The sequence below is a fragment of the Triturus cristatus genome, chromosome 2_1 (genome assembly GCF_964204655.1).
Source record: "Triturus cristatus chromosome 2_1, aTriCri1.1, whole genome shotgun sequence".
Taxonomy (NCBI): domain Eukaryota; kingdom Metazoa; phylum Chordata; class Amphibia; order Caudata; family Salamandridae; genus Triturus; species Triturus cristatus.
In genome coordinates, this window is record NC_140581.1 from 423,275,979 (window position 1) to 423,303,658 (window position 27,680).

Consider the following 27,680-nt stretch of genomic DNA (forward strand, 5'->3'; position numbering starts at 1 on the left):
CTCTCACTTATAGCTTTCCATCGCCCCCCGAGAAGTCTGCGTTCAGCGAATTTGTTCCTGGTGACAGTACCGAAAATCAAAAGAGCACGTTCTGGAGGCCGAATGTTCGCCTATAACACTGCAAAACTATAGAATATGCTTCCCATCGATCCCCGTTCAACGATTCACCATTTATCGTTTCGGAAACAACTAAAAACATGGCTGTTCCAGACATGAGCGTGAACTGTATCTGACTGCCTGCTGTCGTAAGCGCTGGGATGCTTAAGGGTAGCCATGCGCTCTATCAAATGTTAATTAATAATAATAATAATAATAATAAGGGGAAGAATGACCTAGAAACACATGCACTCTTAGAGAGTGCTGCAACTAGAAAAATAAAATAGTTCGGGCCAGAACGTGTGAGCAGAACAAGGTACTAACAAACAAAGGAAGCAGTAATTTGGCTTTGATCCAGGAGAGGGAGAAACACATAAAGAGGTAGTCAAGCCGGCACACGCTGACCAAACAGGAGCCAGCAAATCAGAGTGATGTTAAAAGAACAAAGCTGATATGGGAATAGTGCAAATTACAATTACAAAAGTTTTAAGGTGCTTGCAAAAGGTTATTTATATACATTAACAGACGTGTTTCATCAAGTTAACTTTGCTAATTAAGAACAGTAAACCATTTTCCGAAACAAAGGAAAATCTTTTAATTCACTGGTGCTTTCTACTTCATCCAAAGCGTTTTCTCGTATTGACAGTTTCCTTTTGTTAATAGCGATTTTGCACTGAGCTCTACAGAAGATCGCCTTATTTCTGACACAAGTGGATCTCGTCAAGGCAGAGCAAAAACGGCAATTGGTCACTGGACACGATAAATCAAACTATCTATTGGGGTTATTTTGCTGCCCTTTCAAGTGTTTTAGGAGTAAATTGATAACAATCACAGTAATAGCATTAAACGTGGTGAGTACCGAATCCTGGCTGGCAGTGAAATAAAGAAAAAGACAAACATCACCAGGTCTAACATTTATTAGATTACGCGATAGATCACAGGTATCAACATGGTGCCATTTGGGTCTCAGACCCTATCCTTTAATGTTTCTAGCAGAGGAATTATAGCATGGTTATCTAGATGGCTAGTAGTAAGCTGAACAGTGACAGGCAAGTCACTGAAGTTGGTTTTACATCTAGTGCGCTCAATTAAAGTTATACCTAAATCGCTTCTAGTGAAACACATTCAATGATAGAAAAGCAACCTCTGCTACAGTATGTTGGCTTAATGTCCTCATCCAGGTGGGAGATTCATGAACATTAACTATATTATATATTATAAGTTTATATAAAATGACCCCACCACGGTCATTTTTCAAGTTCGGATTGGTGCATTCACTGCTAGTAGAAAGAAAGTTACTCTGAGTATAAATGTACCAGGTTTTGCATTAAAGTCACCCCGCAATAATAATGCAAGTTTGGTGGGACCATCTGGCATTTCTAAGGGCTGTGTTTACCTTATTAAATAGTTACAAGAAAATAGTAAGATCACATGAAGATAAATTATTATTGTTATAGGTATTACTGATTAATAAGGAGAAGGCCCTTGTCCAAGTTACATGAAACAACTGCAGATACTGGAGACTAGTAGAAAGCATCACAACATGACAATTTAGTGGCAGGTCACACCAGATACATAAATCACCTATAGCCCCACTTGAGGGTGAAGGCATTGCATAGGTAGCAAACCAAGTATAGCCATCATGAAACACACCTGTTGTTGCCCATGTTTCTTGGAAAAGGATACAATTCTTGATTGGGGTGATCCAACTGATGTCTGTAACTTTTGAAGCTAAACCTGCTCTTTTCCAACTAAGTAAGCTGAGTGTATATGTCTCCTGAAAACAGACAGGAGCTGGGGTGCGGTTTTAAGTCTTGTAGGGCTAAAAAGAAGCACCTCAGGTGAGACTCACCTATCCTAGTGTTCTTGATGAGTGTGTGAAGGAGGATTCTATGGTTGATAGTGTCAAATGTGGCCGAAATATCAACAAAAACTCTGCCAATTCCAGTGGTTTTCAGATTTCTGGAAATGGCTGTGGAAACGTACACGGTTATAACAGCTGAATGCCTGCTAACAATAGTTTTCAACTCTTTAGCAACAAGAATCGCATAATGTATTTGTTCCAGAACACTCCTCTAAATGGTTAGAATAATTAGTCAACCTGGCCTTTAACTCAACTCACTACACAAAAGGAGATTGCAGTTGAAGGATTTCACTCATTGATCTTAATGGATTCCATCCTCCCCTTATACCAACAAGCTGTATTCTCTTTCTGTAAAGTGCTCTGAGGTAACAAAAATATGATGCCTGTGCATGATAAAACATCTTTAAAAATAAATAGATTAATAAATGTTCTGTTCTAAATGTTTCTTGTGAAGAATGATCAAGAAGTATTTAGAGCTAATATTACAAGTAGTAACCATGGTAATAGTAACAATGATGTAACTAAATTTGTTGGAGAACCTTACTGTAGTATGAGTAAAAGACTAAAAGTATGGTCATCTAAGATAATTTGTATTAGAAGAACTCCTATTTAACACAACTCTATATTATTGTGTTACTTATTCCCCTTCCTTCCTCTTCTACCTTGAACACAAGATAAACACTTAGGACCTCACAAATGTAACCAATCATTTCACTGCCAATTTTGTGGCTACCAATTTCTAGAACAAACTCACTTTTACACTGGTTACGGAAATTTCCTGCAAAACAGATGGCATTTTCACCCATGCCAACAGCTCAACCTTTTTTTACCTGACGAAAGGTGCAGAGTTACCATAAATACTGACATTTGAAAATAGTCACCGAAATCACTGAACATCAACATTTCTGAAACAGTAAACATACAGTATTTCACAGTGGCTTCAACCTGCTAGAATTAAACCTTGGCTCCACTTTCAAAGACCTATACACTTAATGGACGACTCAAGAAATAACCTATCTAATGCTGAAGCTGGCTTTCACCATCAAGGGAGTATTGTCTGCAGGCAGATTTAAGATTGTCAAAGTAATTAAAAGAAAAAAGTATATTCATCATATATGTGCAAGCCTGCTGAAGATATAAAACTGCCTTCCTTGAAGGAAACTTAAGAAACTCACTTCAAAAAACCATTTACTTCTTACTTTGTGCAGAGGAAGATCTGATTTACTAGATTGTTAGTTTGCAGATTACCTTCCAGGCTTTCCTGTTCATCTGAAGTGTAGGTATCCACTCGACTCTGTTCTCGCAGAAATTGGATAACTGCATACACCAGATGCTTGACTGAGGACATTTTACTAATCTGCAGGCTTAACCTAAATAAACAGATTGAAAAACAAGTTAGATGTGCTAACTATTTTTCAGCAACAGAGTTTCACAGATGAATCATTTGTTAAACCATGTTAGAAAGTTTCTTATACAGTGTACCTATACATTTACGGTTGGGAAACAGTTGGAACACAGTGGGCTAAACCACAAGTGTTCCGACTCTGCGAGCTAAACCACTCTTGCCTTAACCACGCATATGCCTTAACCAAGCATATGTGTGGTTAAGGCACTGCGCGGTCTAGCTGCAGCAGACGGAAGCAGGAAGATGTCGCAGTAAGCGTTGATGTAAGTGGGGCTGGGTGTAGTTCTGGGGTGGGTTGGGGTTGTTTTGTAGTAGTTTCGTAGGATGGGAGGGTCGGGGTAGTTTTATGGGCTGGGGGGTTGGGTTTGTTTGGTTGACGGGGTGGGTTGGGGTTATTTTGTGGGCTGGGGGGTGGGGCGGGTGTTGTATTGTGGGCTGGGGGTGGGTCGGCGATAGTTTTCTGTGTTGGGGTCGGGGTTGTTTTGTGGGCTGAGGGGTGAGTCAGGGGTTGTTTTGTGGGCTGGGGGTGGGTTGGGGTAGGTTTGTGGGTTGAAGGTGGGTCGGGGTAGTCTTGTCTGCTGGAGGTGGGTCAGGGGTAGTTTTCAGGACTGAGGGGGGTTGGAGATAGTTTTCAGGGTCGGGGTTGGAGGTAGTTTGTTTTTAGGGCTTGGGGGTTTGGGGCTAGTTTTCAGGGCTGGGGGGGTTCAGGCTAGTTTTCAGGGCTAGGGTGGTCGTGTAGTTGTTTTAAATTAGGGGTTAGGGTATTATGCCTCAGGGGAGGGGGAAAGGGGGAAGTTTGTAGCTTAGGTTGGGGGAGGGGGGTCGTGACCTTAGCCACTCATACCCCTTTACCATTCATACCTTTACCACGAAATTATGTGGTAAAGGCATGCGTGGTAAAGGAATGCGTGGTTAAGACGCAGTCGTTGTTTAGGTTGTGTGGAAGAGGCACGCGTGGTTTTTCCACTTGTGGTTCTTTCATGCAACCTTAAGATTTCATGGCACCAGAAGGAAGAGCAGCAGCCAGGCATTTAGCAACTATAGTTTCAGAACATCTAGAGGAGCAAAGTTTTCAAGCCCTTGGGACATTACATTAAGTCAGTTGAAGACTGCAGATGGATAATAATTATTTTCCAAGGGGAAGGGGCCCGAAACACTTCTACCCCTCATTTCTGTCTCTTGTAATAGGGTCCCTGAGAAGACAGTGATGAAGACACCAGGAATGTAGAGTAAGAGTAATGTAGACGGTGTCAGGAAACACAATCCAAGCAACTTTGTCCCTGTGGTGAACAGAAATTGTAAAATAGTTCCAGGGATTGCTCCCTGACTCCCCTTGTCCTGGAGTAGTTATTTGTGACACAAAATAGCCATTGGATAATAAAGAAATCTTTAAAGAATACTGCTGGACATTGTATATTATGTAAATGCAATATTTCCGAGACCAGGGATCTGTAGAGGGTGAAGATAACACCACGTCCCAGAGTTCTGAAGGTGATTTTGGGCTCTAAGGCGTTATGTTCCGGCAGATCAGTTAGTGTGGCTTGGTGTGCCATCATGGCATGATGTATTTTTAGATATCTGTTGAAATGAGATTTGTATAATGTTAATTCTGCCTGGAGGTCTGTGGAGGATTTCATGTGCGAACCTACTCACACATCACCCAGTTTGGAAATGCCGATTAAGTTCTAACAAATGAAGTCTTGTAGTAGGGCAGGATGTGCAAGCCACGTACCATGCACCATGGAGATTTCCTGCATTGATTTGTGATCCCATCAGATCCAGCGGAGAGGTGTTCCCCAGCATAGGAGAGGGACTTGTGTTATCTCTTGGAGCAATCTGAGGAGTGGGTACCCATACAGTAGCCCCTCTATATGCTGACGGGTCGATAATGTACCCCTCAAGCCAGAATACCGGATTCTCATGGCCTCCAAAGATCCAGTCATTAATTACTTTGATCTGGGATGCCCAGTAATAGAGATACAAGTCGGCCATGGCCATCCCACCCACGTATGTAGACGGTATGCATTTATGCTAGGCAAGTTTAAGTGTAGCCCAGAGGCCCTGCCAAAAAGGAGCAGTATCTGGAGCAGCCGGGGGCCTGAAATATCTGGGCGACACTTAAAGAGCAGCACATTTTCTGCATATAGCCCTATGCGACCCTCATAACCAATGGAAGCACCACAATTAATCCATATTGCTAGAGGTTCCTTTGCCAGAGTGTGGGAGAGGGGGCAGCCCCGCCGGGTTCTGCGACCAATGGGAAATGTAGGGGAGAGAACACCGTTGACTCTTACCTGCTCTCGAGGTAAGACATAAAAAACTTTGACAATGGAGAGGAGGCATGGCCAAAAGCCCATCCTTGTAAGTACCTGAAAGGACCAGTCAAAGGAGTCAAAGACTATTTCGCAGTCCAGTAACAGAAGCGCTGTGGGGCCTTAGATTATGTGGTGGTACGTGCAACGATGCGGCATAAAGCTGCATTTGTCCTAGTGAACCTGTGTCGTAATCACCGACACTAAAGTATTTTGGTGTAAATTTTGAACTCTGGGTTGATCAGCAAAATAGGGTGGTTGGAGGAACAGTCCTCCGGAGGTTTCCCAGCCTTATAGATGACAACATTGGTGGATTTTTCCAGCATATCCTTAATTCATTCTTTAAAAGTTATTTTCTTCCAAACTTCCATGTAAGCATGCAGCAGTAAATGACTGACTTTGTTTGGAAACTAGGAGACTGTGCTATCTACACCTGTGGGATTTCGCCCAACAACTTTGTGTGAGCCCTTTCCTCAACAGCATCTCTCCCTGAGCAGCCTCTCCTCGTCACTATCTTTACACAGGTTTTTATCAGCGCCTTCCCTGTAGGACTCTCATGGGCACATTACTCTAGAGCAATTCCTCGCTAGTCTCTGACAAGCCCTTCATAACCAGCCTCGTTTCTGCTACTCATCAAGATCTATCTCACTAGCATCAACACCACGTTCTCGCCTCTTTGAAGCACAAGACTTATTAGCAGCTTGTAAGGACCTGGCTTACTACTCTCTATCACCAACACCTCTTACCAGGCTCTCATGAGCACCTCGGCCTTAGCCGCAGCTCATTAACACCCCTCACAAGCTCCCCATCATTCCACTAACGAGCAAAATTAGTATCACTCTTTAGCCTCTCATCAGCTCTTCGCATATCATCTTTGCCGCACTTTAGTCTTTCATTAGTAGGGCATACTCTAGCATCTCATGTGTTCTCCTCAGCACCCTTACGCACATCACAATCATAAGACTCAGCTACATTACGCATTTTTCATCAGCCTTACATAATCTCCTTCCTTACCAGCAGCTGCTTCCTTGACACTCATTTCATCACCTCACACGCTTTACGTTCCCCAGCTCGTGTCCCCAGCCCCTCAGCTGCAACTCCCGCTTGTCATCCATCGCCTTCTTACTCATCACTATCCTATGACAAACTCTAGCACGCCCTATACGTCCCTCCCTATAGCCACGCGTCCATTCCACGCTCGTTCTACTTTGCTCAGCTCTGAACAGCGTCTTCATTACAATATCACCTACCTCTTTCCCTGGGCTCTCATTAGCCCTCACACTGCATCTCTTCTCGACAGCCGCTCATCAAAATCAGCCTGTCCCTCCCCAGTCTGTCTCGACTTAGCTTCTCTTGGTCTTTAAACCTCCCTTCTAAGGGTTTTTATTAACCCTTCCTTATTCAAGGAGTCTTATGCCGTTCATTTGTTTTCTGGAGGTCGGACCTTCCGACTGTTATTTTCGTTTAATAATAATGTCGGTAACGGAGAAGCCGCCTCTGCATGCAACAAGGCCGGCAGCTTTCTTACCTGGCACAGAGGATCGCGCAGGGAGACTGATGCAGTCCACCAGCATCGCAGCATGTCCAGGGCTGGGAGGCGCCCTCTGCAGCTGTTCGCTCTGCGTTGCTGCTGCTCGAGATGGGCTGGTCCAACACAACCAGTGACATAAAGGAAGGACAATGCGACTTCCTGAAGAGACCACCTATGAATTTGATCGCTTGCAACTATTCACGTTTACGTAGTCAAATCTCGGATCGCAAAATCAACCTTTTTCCAAACGGTTTTTATAAAATGCTTCCGTTCCACCGATGAGGGGGCACCACAGGCAGCGGAGGAGTTAATGATCTGGGCACAACAGCAACTGCTTGAGAAATTCAACGAGGAGGATGGAGACTTGAGCACTGATGATTGTAATTGCATTTAGTATCGCCATTGGCACCCCTCAGTCCCCCCGCCAACAAAATACATTACCCAATAATAACACACACTCAGACTGTTTGATTGGGTACAAAATGCTGCAGGTTTATTACATACACGTTATGTAATAGGTGGGTTATCTTACGGGCGATCCAAGGGCAGGCAACCAACTGGGCCGCCTGTCCGCCTGATGAGCCGGGCAGCACTGGGGCGAACCCCGCCTTTGCTGCCGTCCAAGTGATTCTCTTCCAGGATCACGTGACCGTTGGTAACTTCTACTCACGCCCCTTCCCGGGGCGGAGCGTAGCATAGCAAACCCCCGGTTGTTCAGGCCCACAACCACCCGAAGGACTAGCGGGGCGCCGACACGGCTTCCGGGACCCTCCCCTGAGGCTCCTCGGATTTGGCTCTGGCACCCCCTATGGTGCTGCGCAGAGGTACCCTTGGTACCGGCCTGCTTCCAGATCGCCCTGTAACTCCGCCTGCAACGAAAAAAGGAAATATTAGAATAGTCTCACCCCCACCTGCCAACCACGCCGGGTAAGCTGTAGGGAGGGATTAGGCGTGCGAGGCGACAAGAGGACGCCGGCATGGTGGGGGAGGGCTATATAGCCTCCCCCCACGCCCAGAGGAGCCCCGGAAGTGACGCCCCTCGCGTCACTTCCGGGCAGGAAAGAGGAGGAGGACACAGGCCGGAGTCCCTGCCCCCCAGGAGGGGGGGCTTGGAGGGGTGACCGGTGCCCAGGCGACACTAGGGCGCCGACCGCTCTAGTGGCCCCCTGTGGGGGCCGCGGTCAGCGGCAGATACAGCGCTTACTACCCTAGACTAGGGGTCGAAGCGCTTTTCGGGGAGTAGCACGCTATTCTGGAACATAAAAAGGATAAGCGGTAAATTAGTGTAGCATACATGCCAACATTTTGGAAAAGGCTAGGGGGAGATAAAAAAATAATAATCAGGAGAATGTATTTCTTCCATTGACTTCTGTTGCGGCCTGCATCAGGTTTATTGGCATGTATGGGACTTGCAAGTGTGCTGATGCAGGATCAGATATCTGAAATTCAAATATACGTTTTTTCCATACCTGTCAGGAACACAGAGGAATCGCTATGGCAGTCAGAGAGAATGTGACAAAAATGTTGTGTACTTGCTTGCAGTGCATAATCCGAGTCACACAAGACCAGCCCCTGCAATCTGAAGCCCGCTGAGGAATCGGGTTTTTGCATGCAGGAACTGGGAGGCAGGGAGACTAGCTTTGAAATCAGTAGTCTCCCGCCTGAATCGGGAGGGTTGGCGTGGGCATGGCGGAGGGAAATATTCAATAATTTGAGCGGTGAACATGTCAGTCTGTGACAAGATTGTCACTATCCAACAGTTTTTCTCTAGGGATACAGGGGTGGACCCGTACCTACATCAGACTTGGGTCAAAAATTCTGAACCCCTACAACCCCCAGCATTATTACAACTCCTGGCTATATAACTGGACAAATCGCTTACATACCTAAAGGGCCTTAAAGGGAGCTAAAGTGTTTTTCCGGTGTTTATGGAATGTTTTGCTTTTATTATTACATGCTTTATGCACTGATAGCGCATGGTATATAGACAGTGTACGTATAGTGTATATGAAGTCCAAATACATTTTTGCAAATGTAACTTATTGTAGTACACCATACAATACTTTTTCAGTGAGTCTTTAGTCATGTGCGCTCACTCTTTCCTTCCCATGTAAACCTTTTTCTGTGAAAAGGCCCTCTCAACATTGGCACTTGAGACTGGAAATGCCAAAACAGCCAGTACACAATTTGTTAACTCTGGCCATTGACATAGCTTTCCATGCCAATACTGGTGCACTTGAAGATTGAGAAAGACTCATTTTGCAGAGCATTCAATTTGACACTGCATTCCATGTTTTCCAAAAATCTGGTATAATGTTTTCACCACTATCCCAGATGCTTGGTAATAGCACTCTTTTCACATATACTTGTCACTATACCTTGCATTGACTGTTTAAAGCCTGAGGTGTTTGCAATTTGCCTACTATCAATACTGACTCACTAGAAACTGGGGGCTGATGTATCAAGAGTGTTTACCCATTCTCTGTGGGTAAATGTGATGACATGAATTTGGAAAGATTCCCAGCCATTTTACCTATCAGTGAAAGAATCAAACACAGCCAAAATATCAAATATGATTTTGATATTTCTGGATTCTCTACAGTTTACAAAATAATTAAACAAGATCTAAAACATGCTTCTAAGCCCTGTATCTTTAGACCAAAGACCACAAAACTGAAAAAAGCAAAAGGAAGAAGAAACAATATTTTAGTGGCATCCCTAAACAACAAAACTCAAGCAGAATAATGTTAGCCTAGTTTTTATTGCTGCTAGCTTGTATAACAAAGTTTCATTCTATTGGCCCCTTCAGAAATAAAAAAAAATACTCTTTCACTCTCCTTTTTCTCTCTTTGAATGGCATTTAGTTTGTGGTTGTGCAGGTGTTTTTTCAGTGTTTATATGTTTTCACTGGTGAGGGCTATTTCTCTTTCAGCGGTGTTTTATCAGTTATTATAGGTTTAAACCTAAAACTGGACAGCCTACCCATAGTGCATAAAGTGCTAAATTCATCTCTTTTCACTGGCACAGTCCGTCCATTTGGAAGCCGGCAAAGATTCTACCGCTCCTTAAAAAACCGACCGCCGACCCAAATGATCCTGCGAACTATAGTCCTATCTCCCTCCTCCCGGCTCTCTCTAAGGTACTAGTGAAACATGTCAACAGACTGATCTCTGATCACGTAGAAAGTCACAATCTGCTGCACATGACTCAATCTGGCTTTAGGGCCAATTACAGCATGGAGACTGCACTGTTGGAAGTGACAGAGCATTTAAAGGAAAAGCTTGACCTGAGGGGTAGAGCTGTCCTCATACTACTTGACCTGTCGGCAGCGTTCAATACAGTCCCACATGAGTGACTTCTCGATAGATTAAGGAACATAGGTTTTGGGTTGCAGCACTAGCATGGATAACTTTTTTTCTGAAGGATAGAAAGCAGGAAATAAGAATGCCCTCTTTTTCATCCCCCATGCCCAGCATGAAAGTAGGAGTAACTCAGGGCTCCATCCTTAGCCTGACTCTTTTTAATTTATACATGCCCCCCCTTGCACCCTTGGCAGAGACCAATAGTGCTAAGATTATATCATATGCTGATAATACACAGCTGATCTTTACCTGTGACAAAGGTGCAGACTTTGATGGGGACAAAATCAGAGGCTGCCTCTTGAAGGTGTTTAACTGGCTTAAGTCTAACCAGCTGAAATGCAACCCTGACAAATCAGAGATTGTCTTTTTTGGCTTGCCTTCTGTGAGCAATTAGAGTAAATGTTGGCCTGAGGAGGTGCCCCCCTCCCTTCTCAGCCCAAACCACAGTAAAAAACCTTGGCATCTTCATAGACAGTGCTCTTCCTATGAGATCCCAAGTCCAGGCACTGGTGGGTATTTGCTTTGGCATGCTTCGCATGCTAAAAAAGTTCCTCCTGCTTCCCCCAACAGATACCAGGAAGACAGTGGTCCAGGTTCTGGTGACTTCTAGACTAGACTACGCTAATATCCTGTACCTGGGTTTGCCGGGGTTACCTCCTCCAGCGCCTACAAGTGGTTCAAAATTCCGCGGCCACGGCGATTCTTAGCCCTAAGCCCAGGACGCACATGGCCCCTCACCTTAAGGCTCTTCACTGGCTTCCAATGAAAGAAAGGATCAGGTTTAAGGCCCTGGTGATATTCTTCAAAGCCCTCCATGGCAAGGAGGCTAGCTATCTCAAAAAGTGTGCTAGCCGCTATATACCAGCAAGACTCTTAAGATCTTCCTCCACTGACCTCGCCTGCATCCCCAAAGTACGCTTGACCCGTACGGGGGGGAGATATTTCGGGCTCAAACACGGAACCAACTACCTGTCACCCTGAGAGCAACAACCGATCTGGCAGCTTTTTAGAAATACCTCAAAACCTGGCTTTTTAAGACCTAGACGTGCCTCTGAGTCCTGTCATGCGTGAACCTCTATCGCCGGAACACTCTTGCTGAGTAGCCGGGCGCTTTATAAGATCCTTTCATTCAATCATTCATTTGGGTTGATAAGGATAGTGGAGGGATAGAAGAGTGAGGGATTTGCATTTACATAGCTCTTAGTACACCCGATTAAGTGTCAAAGTGCTTTATGGCAAGTAGCAAGCTACTCCAAAACCCAAACAAGATTAGTGGTGAATTAGTATAGGGAAATATGAAATTAATTTGAGCGGTGGACATGTGAGTCTGGGAATAGAAGAGGGAAGGGTCTGGTAAATGTTTATTTGAAGATCATAGCAGCAAGGAGGAGGTTTGGAATTAGTAGAGGGGAGGGGGTAAGAGCCAGGAAAGGGCTTAGAAAGCCTTGTTTGGGATATCTGAATAGTAAAAGAGGTTTTAGATGATGCAAGGAGGGACAGACAATCGAAAGCCGCGTTCCATCAACCCCAATCTCACAAATCCCTTCTGAACCTCTGCTTTAGATTTAATATTCAGGACGCCTGGAGACAACAACGCCCAGACACTAGGGATTACATCTCTTACTCCCCCCATAACTCATACTCCAGAATTGATTACCTCCTGATCTCTGGATCTTTTACCCACCTCATCGACCAAACTAGTATTCTCCCATGACTAATTTCAGATCATTCTGCCATCACCTTATCCCTATTAGTCACAAACACAAAACGGTTCTCCAAAACCTGGCGTTTCAGTGATGAAACCATCCGCACTGCAGTGTCTAAAAGTAGCATAGAGAATGCTATTCTAAACTACATCGAAGATAATTCAAAGGCAGATGTGTCCCTGACTACCTTCTGGGATGCGCTCAAAGCCACAGTGAGAGATTCATTAATAGAAATACAATCAAAACCTAAATAAACCTCACAATAGCAATTTCCTGAGGAGAGAAATCAAAACACTAGAAGCCTCACACGTTGCTACCTCTGATGCGCACACACCCTCTCCACCCTTGCAAACAAAAAATATGAATATAATAGAATTTTAAATGAAAAGGCAGGGGTATGGGTTAATAAATACAAAAGCTTACATTTATGCGAAGCAAACAAGGCTGGTAAAATGTTAGCCTCATACCTGAAGCACAAGCAGACCAGCACAAGTATCACTTCCCTTAAGCACAAGAAGAATACGCCCTACACAAACCCTCAGAAAATTGTGGACATATTCAAAGACTTTTCCTCAACTCTATAAGGATGACCTTAAACCCTCCTCTGAGAATTGTAAAGTTTACCTACATGGTTTACAGTTACATTTCATCGCCGAACAAGAGAAATGTATTATTAATTCTCCAACAATACTAGAAGAGGTCATTGTAGCGGTCAAATCACTTAAACTACACAAGGTGCCAGGACCGGATGGCTTTACTTCCAATTTTTACAAAACATTTGCTTCCACCCTAGGCCCCACACTTTTTTTTTTTTTTTTAACTCTTTTTATTAGATACATAATCATGACCTGGCAGTGCTGCAATCAACTAACATTTACCACATTCGCATTGTTATCGTCTTTACATCAATATTTCTTGTTGTAAATTGTACAGATCGTTTCATTAAATTCAGCCTTGAGAACATTGCAATTCGGTACAGTATATATTTTCCCCCTTTTTTCCTCTACCCTTGTTTCTAATCGATGACTCAAAGTCCTCTATATTGAGTCCATCTCCCCCATATTTTGTTCCATTTCTTTGGGCAACCCCTACCCTGGAACACCACCTTTTCGGCATTGCAACACTAGTCTAAGTCTTCTTAGTCCCCACCCCACACTTCTTAATCTTTTTCTCTACTTCATGAAGTCAGGGACTTTGGGGGCACAGCAACTGAAGCAACCATAGTTGTCCTGCCAAAAGATGGTAAGAATTCAATGCTTGGCAAACATTATAGGCCCATATTTTTAATTAATCAGGACGCCAACATTTATGGTAAAATCCTATGCAAAAGATTAGAACCCCTACTATCACACCTGATTAGCCACGCGCAGGTGGGCTTCATAAAGAACAGACTATCTAACAACAACACACGTCTTTTATGCCACATCCTCGAGAGAGCAAAATACTCACTACTGTAGCGATAACTTTGGAGGCAGAAAGAAAAAAAGTTTAAGGCGTTCAATAGGGTCTCATGGACATTCTTATGCAAAGGTTTCCTCAAATTTAACCTGGGGGAAACATTCACGAGAATGGTCATGGCACTCTAAAGTGGCCCATCTGCCAGTGTATACCAGTGGATTATTGTCCTCCTCACTAAAGTTAGAAAGGGGGACCAGACAAGGCTGTCCTCTTTCCCCCTCCCTTTTCATCTTATCTCTGGAACCCTTAATTCATAATATTCAGAATAATATTTGGATATCCAGGGTCACCTTTGGCAGCACCTCGGTTAAACTGGCGGCTTACACTGACGACATGTTAATCACCACTGAGAATATCAAAGAATCAATTCCGGTTTTACTTAAAATGATTGTTAGTTTTGCCCAGATTTCAGGGTACAAACTAAAAAAAGATAACTCTGAAGTCAAAGCCCTAAATAACCTATGTACTAACAACATCATATGAGATACTGGCCTTACATGGTAACCTCATTTTATGAAATATTTGGGCCTAGATTTTGGATTGAACCTGCTAGACACCCTCCATCAAAATGAAAAGGTGACCTTAAAGAAAATCAAAAACTTGCTTGATAGCTGGCATCCCAAATTCCTATCATAGTGGGGTCGCATAAAAACTATTAAAATTATGGTGACTCCGATAGTTAATTACCTCATAATTATGCTGTCCTTCGTTCTTTCCGAAGAATTCCATCAAAAACGTGACAAATTAATAACAAAATTTGTATGGCACAACAAAAGAGGCAGAATTTCAATCAAAACACTAGGCCTCCCTACAAATCTAGGCGGGGTCAATCTAGCTAATTTCAGGAACTACCAAATCACATTTCTGGCCACGCAAGGCATGTGGTTACTCCAAGACATGATTTACACTACCACGTGGCTTTCTGTTGATAGAGAACTCCTTGGAGCCTTGCACCCCATAATGTTACTATCTACTAAACTTAACTCTTCTTTTCCAGCTAAGTACATCTTTAATAACATGAAAAGGGCCCTCCTGAAAATACACAGCCTTTGAGAGACATGAATTGCTCACTCTAATATGGACTCACTCTGGAACAATCCTAAAATCAAAGTTCATGGCTCCCCTATATATTGGCGGTCAAGGACATCTAGGGGCATACATTTCCTGAAACAACTAGGTTCATATAACTCCCCCATCTCCTTCAGAAAATTGCAACAGCAATACGCCCTGGCAGATATCGACTTTTATGACTTTTTAAAGCTCAAAATCAGCCTCTCAAAGTCGAAAAATTTTAATGTGGACCCTTTGCTCCCTACAATCATTTCCTCTTTCAACAAACTCGGGCACCCAGACTCGAAACTATATCATCTACTACAACCAAAATCCACATGCTTAACATCTAACACATTAAAAAGTGGAATACAAGTGACAACAACACACTAGACCCCTAGCGCCTAATCTGGAAATTGGTATTCTCACACAAAAATACTCCATCACTGTCCCAAATAAAATAATAGCTCCTTCACAGGACATTTTGGACCCCTTCGCGTCTTTATAAATTAGCGCTGAGAGAGAACCCATATGCTGGAACTGCAATAAATCGACCAGAGATCTTCCACGCATCTTATTCCAATGAGACTCCATCTCCCATTTTTGGAAACAAGTATTTGATTTCACTGGGTCCTTACTGGGGATTCAGCTAAAGTTTGACTTCACTGCACTCATTCAAGGATTCCTAGACCCACAACGCATATCACACAGTGACAGGCTCCTGGTAGATATTTTACTGACTGCGGCCTGTAAATCTGTTCTAGCTAATTGGAAAAATACTGAGGCTACTACTTTCAAGTCCTTGTTAAATTGGATATTTTATCTGAGAGTGGCCAACAACATTTCTCTGCAAAACTCCTGCTGGAAACCTCAGTCTAGACCTGTTTGGAAAACACTAGATGACTATTTTGCCCACACTAAACCCCCATGACCTCCATATAGAAACACTCCACAACGTCACAACTAGTCATTATTCTAATACTCATACTTTCTATCACCTGTTTGCACCGCCCCCAGATGGATATTGTCCCATTCTATCCTCAAAAATGTCATGCCTTCTGTTATAGCTTTCTTATAACTTCATTTTAGTTGCTTGTGTTGATGTGATATGTTATATTATATCATGCTATGGCTTGTTATTCAGGACCTGATGTAAATCAAGACCATATTTGTTTGCTTTGTTTTTTCATTATTTCTCATAAGGTGCCATGTTTATCCATAAAAATGTATAGTACACTCGACGTGCTCCCCCCCACATACGCTCTGTACTACTGTGTCATACAACCTTCTGTTTGTTTCTTTTTTGTTATAAAACGAATAAAGTCTTTGAAATCAGAATTTTGAGGAAGGAAGATAGCGCATCATTTTATATACATTAGACCACCTTGGTACAGAAAGAAAAGGACATCAATGCTTGGACCGAATCCCATGAGTATGTTCGGAAATTGGTTGGTCGCTTAGTGAAGAGACTAGAAACGATTGTGCCCGCAAAAAGATCTATTGGCATAGCCTTATAGCATGCAAACAGGAGACGGAAGAGAAGGTGTCAGTGTATTTTTCTAGAATGCAAAAGACTTTCACTACACATGCGGGGATACCGATGAACATGGAAAGTGCACAGTTCACCTTGAGTAGAAGTTTTGTGAATGGCTTGAGGGACCGATACAGAGTGCCCATACAGACTTATGAACCTACATGGGGACATAAGACTTTGGCAGAGGTGCTGACCCTGACTCAGCATTATGAGAAATTAGAGCAGGAGGAGTAGAAAATGAAGGAGAAGAAACATAGGAAGTTAAAACATAAAGTACTAATACAACAGACACAAAATCTCAAAAAAGGGAAAGAGGAAGCGGGAGGAGGCTCAGACGAGGACCAGTTCATCCTCCCCCCCACACTTTTCCTTCAAATACATGCCATAACTAGGGCAGCCTTCACCATTGGGTTTGAGAATGTCCGAACCACCGTTTTCCGGTCATAGGCATCAAGAGGAAAATGGCCCTACGCAGAATAATAATTACTTTGACACCATGCAACAACCACAAGCCCAAATGACTGCAGTAATAATGCATGAAATACCACGCTACGACAATTACTATGGGGAAGATGAGGACTAGGGAGGCCCGAGAGGGTTGATGAATAGAAGTGTGTTGCAACTTCAATAGAAATAAGTTCACGAAAGTGTGTTGCCCCTTCTATTCATCAACCCTCTCGGGCCTCCCTAGTCCTCATCTCCCCCATCTTCTTCAAGTGTGTTGCCCCTTGATTTAAGTGGCCCATATTTGATGAAGACAGTAGAGAACACCCCCGTTAAGTTTCTACTAGACACAGGGGCCACCAACTCTTCACTGACTAAACAGACCTTGCCCAAGGTCCCACTTTCTGGGAAAGTAAATGTGTCTGTGGGGTTTACCAATGCGCCAGTTACCAGTCCCATCTCCCAGCCCTTGCACTATACTATCTGGCCTATAACAGACAAACATGAATTTGTAATCTCAGGCAAGTCTGCCTTTAACCTTTTAGGACTAGGCTGGTTGATAAAACTGAATGCCCACCACACAGCCGCAGGTGCATGCCTTTTGGGCATGGCTGGCTATTCTTAACACTGGATACCTAATTACTCGCTAATTGCAAAACTGTGGTGATTTGTACTTTGATTTGTACTTTGTATGTTTGATATATTTCAAAGATTAGTTCATTTAGTTTAAGTCATGTGTTAATTGTTTTTATATGAGTTCAGCCGTGTGCCATGATATATGCAGTACCCACGAGACTGAACTCCTGCGAGTAGAAATGTTTGGCTTCAAGCTTGCATGTACAGCAGTTGTTTAGCTGACCCCTGCCAATTCTCTCTGGTGGTTCTCGTATTGCTTTTGGGGACACTATATATATTAATTAAATATATTACTTAACCTCAGCAACTTCTTTACTTTGGTGATGAGCTTTGCTATTGTGTCCCCATTGGTACTTTCTGAAATAAGAGAAAAAATATAAATATATATATGTGTAATATTCAACAACGACTCCCCTATCTGTGGTGAATGTCCCTCCTCCTGCATCCTTGCCAGTAACTGTGAGCTTGTGTTGGTGTTGCAGGAGTCTTCCAACGTGTTCATGGAGGCATAGGCATTTCAGGACGAAAGAGTATACATCAGAGCTGAAGGCATTGGGGTGGAATACTCATGATTGAAGCTTTAGTCATCAGTAGTGCTTAGCTCTCTGGAGGACCGAGAGCCTCCCGGCACATGCGCTGCTTGCGTGCCGCCATTTTTTGGGAATTACTATCGACAGCATTCAATGCTTTTGTTTGAGAGTGAACCACATGGCACTTATTTGTATTGTGCTGCCATTTTGGAAAGTTATCAGACCATCACAACAGCGCTGCACCAGCATTGTTTAACACAGTGAGAGCTTTGTTGTGGCAGTTATGGCGATGTTTCTAATTCAAGGGACTTTGCCATTTTAATTATCTGCAATTAGTTTTCATCTCGTGTGGCACTTAATTTTATGACTTATTGACTTCCAGTCTGATTTCCTGATTCCCTGTTACAGTATGGCTGCCGGTGAGATTATTATAAAAAAACAACCATTCAGGAAAAACTTGTTTCCCCCCAAAGTTATATGTGTAATATTAGTTTATTACATTCAATATGCAGCAGTGTAGTAATCCAACACCACCACTGTTACAGAAGTGAGGCGATCAACCCATGGAATGGACAAAATGGTTGGGTCTGTTTAATAATTTCATGGTAGCAATTGACGCAAGTTCATTCACATTAAATGCCATTGGTAACAAGACCCAGGAGACTTTTGAGAATTTACCTAAGCTTACTCCTTCTCAAGGCATTGACGATTACGATGAGTTTACTGATGCGCTGGACAGACTGAAGTTACATTTTAGTATTGAACCCAACATTGTGATGGAACTTTTCAATTTTTATTCCAGGCACCTACGGTCCTCTGAACCTATAAAGAACTATGTAGCGGCACTACGTATTTTGGCGGCTACATGCAAAAGTTGGTAACATTGATTACATTCGAGATCAAATTATTTTGCAATGTTACAACATGAAAATTCAAAGAACAATTATTAAGACATAAGAATCTATCACTTATGGAAGTAATTGAAATTGACAAAGGGATTGAAAGATCACTCTGATCATTCAAAATGTTGAATTAGGATAAAGAGAATCAACTTGAAGTCCCAAATGTATGCAAATTCAATAGAAATAAGTTCACGAAAGGCAAGAACACTAATTACCTCAACAAAGTAAAATATTCAAGATGTGGATCAGGATAACATTTTAATGAAACAGCGTATCCTGCGATATTTCTGGAATGTTTTAAATGTGGGAAAGTTGGGCATTTTTCCAGTGTATGTAAATCTCCCAAAAATATTAATCGTATCCAGGAGAATAAGAATATACAACATGAGGTAACTGAGAAGGATAACTTAGTCCTGGTGGTAGAGAGTCAGACACCTGACATTGATTCTGAACAATGTGAACCACCTAATTATGAAGCAGTTATTGATGGTATTAAGACCATGATGTTAGCTGATTCAAGATCATCATTTACTTTAGTTTCAGAGGTGTTTTTAAAAGAGCAATGGATGAATAGATCTTTAGAGCTCAATGATATTAAGACAGGAGGATATGGAAAGTCCACCATTAATATCCTTGGTTATTTTGTAGCCTCTATCTCTTTTTTGTATCGCACTATTTTAGGCACAATTTATGTGGCTAAACATGGGCAAAATGTCCTAGGTTGGAGACAACAAAAAACTTGGGAATGGCTTTGGATCCTACAGCTGACTTACCTGTGTATTGCCTGTCCATAAAAATAAGGTATTGAAGGTATTATTTCACAATTTAAAAGTGTGTTTCCTGAGGAGTTGGGGCTGTCAAAGGTTTCATACATAAAATTATACTCAACAAAGGTGCATGTCCTGTTAGGCATGGATTGCTGGATGTACCCTTCAGTGCACTGAAGGACCTTACTGAACTGTTAGGTCAATTACAGGATGATGGAGTTATTGAACCTCTGATGCATTTGACTGGATTTGACACATTGCATTAGTTTTAAAAAAAACCTTGTTCATTAAGATTATGTGCAGACTTGAGATCTTTGAACAAACAGATAATAGTTAACTGCCATCCGCTTCCTAAAATACACGAGCTATTAGCACGCTTGAACGGAGCCAAATAATTTACTTCCCTTGGCCTAAAATCAGCATACCACCAAGTTGAACTAGAGGAAAGCTGTAAACATCTAACTGCTTCAATAACACTTGATGGGACTTTCAGATTCATCAGAATGCTATTTGTGCTGGCATCAGCAGCTTCTGTTTTTCAGAAGCTGGTGTTTAATTTATTTCAGGGAGTAAGGTGTTATGAGTTTATGCTGACACAGTAGAATCACATAATCAAAAATTGTCTAAAGTTGTGGACATACTTAATGAAAAAGGTATGACATTACAAATAGAAACATGCACATTTTTAACATAAGTAGTTGAATACCTAGAACATGTAATTTCAGGATTTCTCCCTAATAGAACTTACTACAGGCAATTTAATTACTACAGGCTCCATCTTTTAAGGATTAATTAAGGTTGTACCTATGTTTGTGTGAGCTTTACACCAGATTTATTAACAGGTTTTCTCAAAAAGCATTGTCTCTCTTAGGAAGGGTGACATTTTTTATTGACAGCAAGAACACAAACGTGCTAGGGTGATAGAGAGCCCGACCGCAAGAAGGCCGCAAGTCTAAGAGGCACTGCCAGCTGGAGTGCCTTATCCGCTATCTATCCTGTATATATCGATATATAAATCTATGGACTGCATGCAGGAGGCTGGCTTTTTAAATGATATACCAAAAATTAGGTGTATCGTGTAAAAAGTACAGGTGTTCCCTCCTGAGTGGATAGGGGCTTGCTCTAAAAATTCCAAGGTGGCAGAGTGGTCGAGCAGCCTTAGGCTTATCAGACATACGAGAGCGATGATGCCATAAGGAGAGGAAGGCACGGTACAACACCTTCCCCTTTCCAAAAAAACCCAAAACAAAGTTCTAAAGTTAAAAGGTGCTTGTGCTGGAGCGAGGTTTTTCCTAAGAAACGTATACCTCCTCCATTTCATCAATTTGAACTAACATGAATAATTGAATTAACATTAATAGTATTAATTGTTTGCTGTGTTTAATTAATCAACATTACTAATTAGAAAATACACGTGGGAAACGCATTTGCATGGCTTGATTGATACGTAAACTAATTTTGTACGCATACTAATGTCAGATATTTCGAAACGGCATGTCACATGTTGCTTTTGTGATGTGATTTGTGAATCGTGCTTTAAATTGTGAGTATAAACTGCAATGCGTGTTGCTTTTGCTAGATAAATACACACACATAGAGGGGTTAGTGAGGGAATAACATTTGATAGTCATTTCCATATATTAATTACGTTTTATGTTCCTTTGCTTAAGTTGACCTTTTTGGAATGGCCACAAAATGGCTGCCATCCCAATTCTGACGCCCCGACATGACACAGAAGTCACTGAGTGAAGTGCGCCTGCGCTAAAAGATGAGCAATAATAACCTCGTCCTGACCCCAGGCAGACTGTACCCGTGAAGGACATCCTGGGAGGAGCGCCAAGCATCAAACAAAGGACTTTTTTGAACTATGAACTGTTATAATTGATGACACTAAGGACACAACCCCGCATGGGAATCAACATGCCCTGAATGGACTAGAAACTGTTGCTAATCTATTTACAAATTGAGAAGCTGCATCTAATGCAACATTTAATGTATGAGAAGCAGGAAGAGTGATCCTGGTTAACCAATTAAATTTGTTCTGAAATATGTATTGAAACATTTTGCTGATAAAATTTACTATAAAAATAGACTAGAGAGGGTAGGAGCTTACTTCTTTTGCACCCCATCACTTTATCAGATTACCTGACGTAGAGGACGGTGACACTGCTGGACAGCTGCTACCAGAGACTCTGATGGACTGATCTAATGCCCAATTAACTTACGAACTATTTCTTTGATTTATGAGCATAGAGACGAAAGATCTGAATTTGACATAGAGGACGCCATTTAGCCAGATTAGGTAAATATGCGAACTAAAATATTGAATGCTATATGATTTCCTTATGCTTTAATTAGATAAACATATTATTGCATTTAAAGAACTGTGTTGGGTTATTATTTGAAGTATTTCAATGTATATTGTTTAGAAGAATTAAGGGTTGCTATTCCCAGCAACTGGCTGATCCATGGCCAATAGTATGGGAGGAACTGTTAGGTTATCATGTATTGAGATCCTGGTGAGGTAGGGAGGTATAGGCAAACTTGTCAATATTCATCAGGTGATTGGTGCACTCTTCCTCCCATTTCCTGTGCATGGAATAAAGAAAAGAAACTCCCCTCTCTCTCTTTCTCGAGGACCATTGATATTGAAAGTAGAATGAATGATTGGTGTTATGGGCCCCACCAGTGAATGAGTGAATGAAATGTGGTCCGGTCTGTAGCGAGGGGATTTGTGGTATTCAGCGCTGGAGCAGTTTTCTTGGTAGCAGAATGATGGTTAGCTATTGTTTTGGGTTTAGCGACGATTGCTTGTAAATAGCTTATTGATTATTGATTGGTATTGGTTTATGTACTAACACTCTATGTTGAGTCGCGTCGAGTTATATGTTGTCTGCACGGCTTCTGGGATGTAGGAAGTCGGAAGTTTAACAGTTCCGTAGTAGAGCAGAGGCAGATGCTGCTCTCGGGAAAGACGGGATTGTTGTAGCCCTGTAGGTACACAGGGGAAACGTGTGACAAGTGAAGTTGCACAGCGCATTGTCTGGGTTTGATTCGGTGACATCGTCGTGGGTTGCGTTTAGAGACATTTTCTGTGTGAGAGAAGTGTGTTTGATAGTGAAGGTTTCCTGTGAAATTTTGGTCTTTAAGTACCAGGAAACCAATTGGCATACCGATAACGCTTATCACTGAAAAGGTAGCAGGTGTTCTCTGAGCTTGGTAGAAGGACAAAGCTGAGGGAAGCGCTGCTTTGTTAACAAGTGTCATAATTCTGTAGTAGGACAGACTGTTCACTGTTCTCGGGAAAGACAGGATTCTGTGTGTATGTACTACATTTTCTTGAATGAACGAGTGTGAATGTAAAGGCATTCGGGTTGATTGCGAAACTCTAGGTTATTTCTAAAATACCAGAGAAACAATGAGCTAATGCTTGCTAGAAGGGTGAAGTAGAGGGATGTGCTACTTTATCAACGGAAGTAACGATTCCGTAGTAGGGCAGAGGTAAGCGCTGCTCTCGGGACAGAGGGAATTCTTGTGAGAAAGGTCCTTTGCTGTTTTTGGTTAGCGAAGCAGACAATGGAGATGTTACTAATCGAATCGTAAAAAGTTACAGTAAGAGTTCACGGAGCGGTCTTGTAAAGGAGGGGTAGACGAGAGCAGAGCAGAGTGAGCTGCCGCAGCGGCTGCTGACGTCAGAATGACCGCGCTGGGATTGGACAGTAGGTTAGAGGCGTAGAACACTCCGGATTAGTGTAAAGCCGCGCTAGGAGTGGAAGAAATACAGTGTGACGTAAACGCTCCCTGATTGGTGCATTAGTGTGAGTCGCACTGAGACTGGAGGATTGGGATAGTGACGTAGATACTCCTGATTGGTGCGTTAGTAAGAGTCGCGCTGTGAGTGGACAGAATAGCGGTACTATTGTAAAAGGACTAAACAGGACACGGAAAACGAGAACATTTTTACCAACCACCAGAAAAGAAGAAATCGTGGTTTGGGAAAATTAGAAGGTGGTTCAAGAAAGATAAAGTAGTTGAGACTAGCGAAGGACAGTTTCTTCCTCCACCGAAAACCCCTGCATCTGCAATGATTGCGAAATATGGGTACCATACTTGTATTTGGTTAGACAATTGGGTAAAATACACCAAGGACGATGGAGTCCTGGCGTTTCCAGAATATGGTTCCTTTAATTTGGCTGTTTTGAGAAACCTCTGAGACAAAATGATGGACTTAGAACCGAGACCTAGACCGACGCAGTTTGAGGCATTGACGGAATGGGAAGACGAAATGCATGAACGAGAGAAACAGAGAAGTGGTAGAGGTTACAGATATATGTTCGGTAGATCATACGGACATGAGACACATGACGACAGGATGAAAAGGTGGCGGAATGCAAGTATGACTGATGGTATGTATCCCGTGAGAATGATAGGAGAGAATGAAGGGAGAAAATGCACTGAGAAAAGGCGGAATACGGATTCGAGGGGTATGAAGTGAATGAATCAGAAGATGATGTTCTTGATGAAGTGTTTTACAAAAACCCACCACCGTATCGACCAGAACCAGAGGCATTGACACCAAGTGCCCCAATGAGAGAAACATTACGAATAATTAAGACAGAGACCATGTCACCAGAATTAGGGAAAAGTAACTCTGCAAGGGAGATAGAAAAACAGACAGGAAGTAGGGTAAATGATGAGAATTCAGTAGAACTAGCCAAAACTACCCTAGAATTAACTGAGAAAATAAGAGAATTGACCAAGAATCTAGAAGCTGTAACCGTTCCAGCAACAATAGGTCCAGTAATGCCTATATTTGAGAAACAAAAAGATACCGAACATTGTTTGACAGTGCCATACAGAGGCCAAAATACAATTGAGAATACTGAACGGAGTCAAATTGACAATCCGTGGGGACCGACAATGAATATGTTTGAACTGAATGTTTCAACAAATCCATTTGTAAATCAGATTTACGCTGAAAAGAGCAGAATGACAATGGAAACATTATTACAACCACAAAAGGCCCCAGAACAAAATAATGTAAATAATTCAGTGGGACCTTCCGTAGATGAGTTAAATGAATGGATCAGAGAGTTGCAGAAAAAGGATCAAGAATGCCAGTCAATAGATGTGGCAAATTTACGAATGGTATTGGAAGAATTAATAATAGGAACCCATCCCTAATGAAAAATTGAAAAATTACCAGGATGAGGAATTGTTGTTTCTTTGCAAAAGTGCAACCTGGAGAGCGAAAAACCTGCATGAAAGATTAGAGGAAATTGCAAATGAGATGGCAATAGATTTTGACAAAGTAAAAGCACTGCAAAAATCCGATCGAGTTGATTTCACTGAGAAGGATATAGAGAACATGAATACCGCAGGTAGGATAGGTCAAATTAAGGACATAATTGGTTTGTTGAGAAAATGGGGAGATGTTGACAGATGGAGAAGCAAGTGGTGTAAAAGACGTGATAATATCACAGAAAAGACATTTCCAGCATTTCCTGTTAGAGAGAAAGAAAAGGTGACGACAGAATACCCTATGAGAGAGATTCCAGGGGGAGGGTATGTCCATGTTCCATGGACAAGACAGGACATTTTGTCTTTCACAAATGATTTCCCTCGACTACGTGAAAAGCCCGTCGAGTGGTACCAGCAGGTAGACAGATTTGTAAAATTGGCAAAGGTATTATGGATAGATTTGAATAGTCTATTTGATATAATAGTACCAGCAGATTTGTGGACAGAGTACAAGCTGATGATAAATTGGCCCACTCAAGAGTATCCTAGGGACCCTAAGACAGGAGCTCCAGACCCAGAGGTAACGAACAAATATGAGCAGGTTATGGCATTTCTGAAAAATAAGGTACCCCCTAAAGAGACTGATTGGGTAAAAATTGACAGAACCCAACAGGAAAGCAAGGAGTCAGTACATGCATATTATGAGAGACTAATTCAGGCTTTTAAACAGTTCAGTGGAGATGAGAACCTGAGTGATAAAGACTTGAGCCATTTCGTATACAGGTTTGTATATGGTTTATGCCCAGAAATTGGTGATATGATAAAGCAGCATACAGTTGATTGGCAAAATAAGAAAATAGATGACGTTTTGAGACATACAAAATATTTCAGTGATGAGATTGAGGCAAAACACCGAAAGCTGAAAGAAAAGGCAATGTGGGCACAGGTAAAGGTAGCCGAACGACAGGAAGCTCAATTGGTAGAACAAGCGAACAATCCAGGAGTGAGACCCCGATTTGGTACAGGGAAAGGGAAAAGTAATATAGAGGAAGCCAAAAAGAAATTCCCATGTCACAATTGCGGTGAGTTAGGGCATTGGAAATCCGAGTGTAAGAACCCTCCAAATACTAATATTGAAAATCGATCGTTGAATCCACAGGTGCGGAAAGAGGTGGGTGGTCAACTGCAGCAACAGCAGCAGGTGGTTACTTCCCAGAACCAGGTGCCAAAACCACCTTTTCCACAGAACAGAAACTCACAGAAGTATAGTAAAGAATCGGGATTCTACAATGAAGAACAGGTAAATAAACCATCATGCGCTCGCACTGTTTCGCAGTATTGGCTGCAACATGATGAGAGTGATTAAGAAATGGATTATTGACGGTGCCGAAGGGAGGAAGAAGAGTGCATACTTGGCGCAACTCTAGAAGTAGACCAGACAGGACCATTTGTAGATGGGAAGATTAATGATGATAACATTATTTTCCTAGTGGACACTGGCGCTACTCGATCTACTGTTAGATCAGCAGATGTTAAGAACCTTCCTCTTTCAGATGAAACAATCCAAGTAGTTGGTGTATCCAACCAACAGTTAAAAACGTACCTTACAGAACCCATAAAGGTTAGTATAGGGAAATTTTCTGACATGCACCGATTTGTAGTGTGTGACACCAGTCCTGTAAATTTGCTAGGTAGGGATCTGCTGTGCAAGATGAACTGCACTATATTTTGTACTCCAGATGGAATAGCTTTTGAAACACCACATGAGGATGTATTGTACAAGATGACCATAGCTAATAGAGAATGTGAAACTATTGGAACATATGCAATATTTAATCCAGATAAACTGCCCAGAGAATTGACACTGTCTGTAAAAGCAGAGGTTTGGGATTTTACCGGAGAAGATGTAGTGCTAATGAGAAATGTGGACCCAGTAAAAATTACTGTCAAAAATGGAGTTAGTTATCCAAACATTCCTCAGTACAGATTGACACCTGAAATAATTGAAGGAGTAACTCCAATAATTGAGAAAATGATCAAGCAAGGAATTCTGAGAGAATTATTGAGCAGTCCATGTAATTCACCCATAATGGGCCTGAAAAAGCCAAATGGGAAATTCAGAATAGTGCAAGACCTGAGAAAAGTAAACAAAATCGTTGTACCATGCTGTCCCATTGTGCCAAATCCATCAGTGATTTTGTATTAGATTCCCCATGATGCAGAATGGTACACAGTAATTGATTTGTGCCATGCATTCTTTTCTATTCCATTGCATCACGACAGTCAGCCAATTTTTGCATTTCGGTTTGGAGACCGTAATTTGGCATGGTGCCGAATCCCACAGGGGTATACAGAAAGCCCCTCAATATATATATATATATTTTTTTAATTTCTTTTTATTAACAATAGGAATCGTCAACACCAGGCACAGTACTTCATTACAATATAGTCTTATCGTTACATGGCTCTCAAACAATTGAAAGTGTACAGTGTGTTGTCCAGGGGCGATTCGTGTCATGTCTGCAACTGTTCATTTTGAGCTGGGGTCAATGGTGGGGTGCAGATATCCCCCCTATATGTATTCCACTCGCTCCATATGCGGGACCACTTTTTGGGACACCCCCTGGCCACATATACAAACTTCTCCCGAAACATGCACCAATCCATGTCTTTCTCCCAGGCTCTCACACGCGGCGCAAGCGATGCCCCCCACTTCTGGGTGATGTTTCGTTTGGCTATCATTAGCCCCAGTGTGACCCATGCTATGCGCGCAGCAGTTAAGTCCGTTGGCTCCCACACATTGAGGAGACATCGCTTAGCCTCCAGCGGGAGTGCAAGGCCG

The 27,680-nt window shown here is 42.2% G+C and overlaps 1 protein-coding gene across 1 annotated transcript in view; it reads right to left on the bottom strand.

Moving 5' to 3' along the window:
* Window positions 1–7,334, bottom strand: part of SGTB (small glutamine rich tetratricopeptide repeat co-chaperone beta) — a 143,329-nt gene extending 135,995 nt beyond the window's left edge. Inside the window, exons 1-2 of the mRNA XM_085631826.1 lie at window positions 7,206–7,334; window positions 3,209–3,330 (exon numbers count right to left, since the gene is read on the bottom strand). Coding sequence (XP_085487952.1) covers window positions 3,209–3,308 — 100 coding nt within the window. The 5' untranslated portion in view covers window positions 3,309–3,330; window positions 7,206–7,334. The remainder of the gene's footprint in view (window positions 1–3,208; window positions 3,331–7,205) is intronic.
* Between the last annotated feature and the right edge of the window lie 20,346 nt (window positions 7,335–27,680).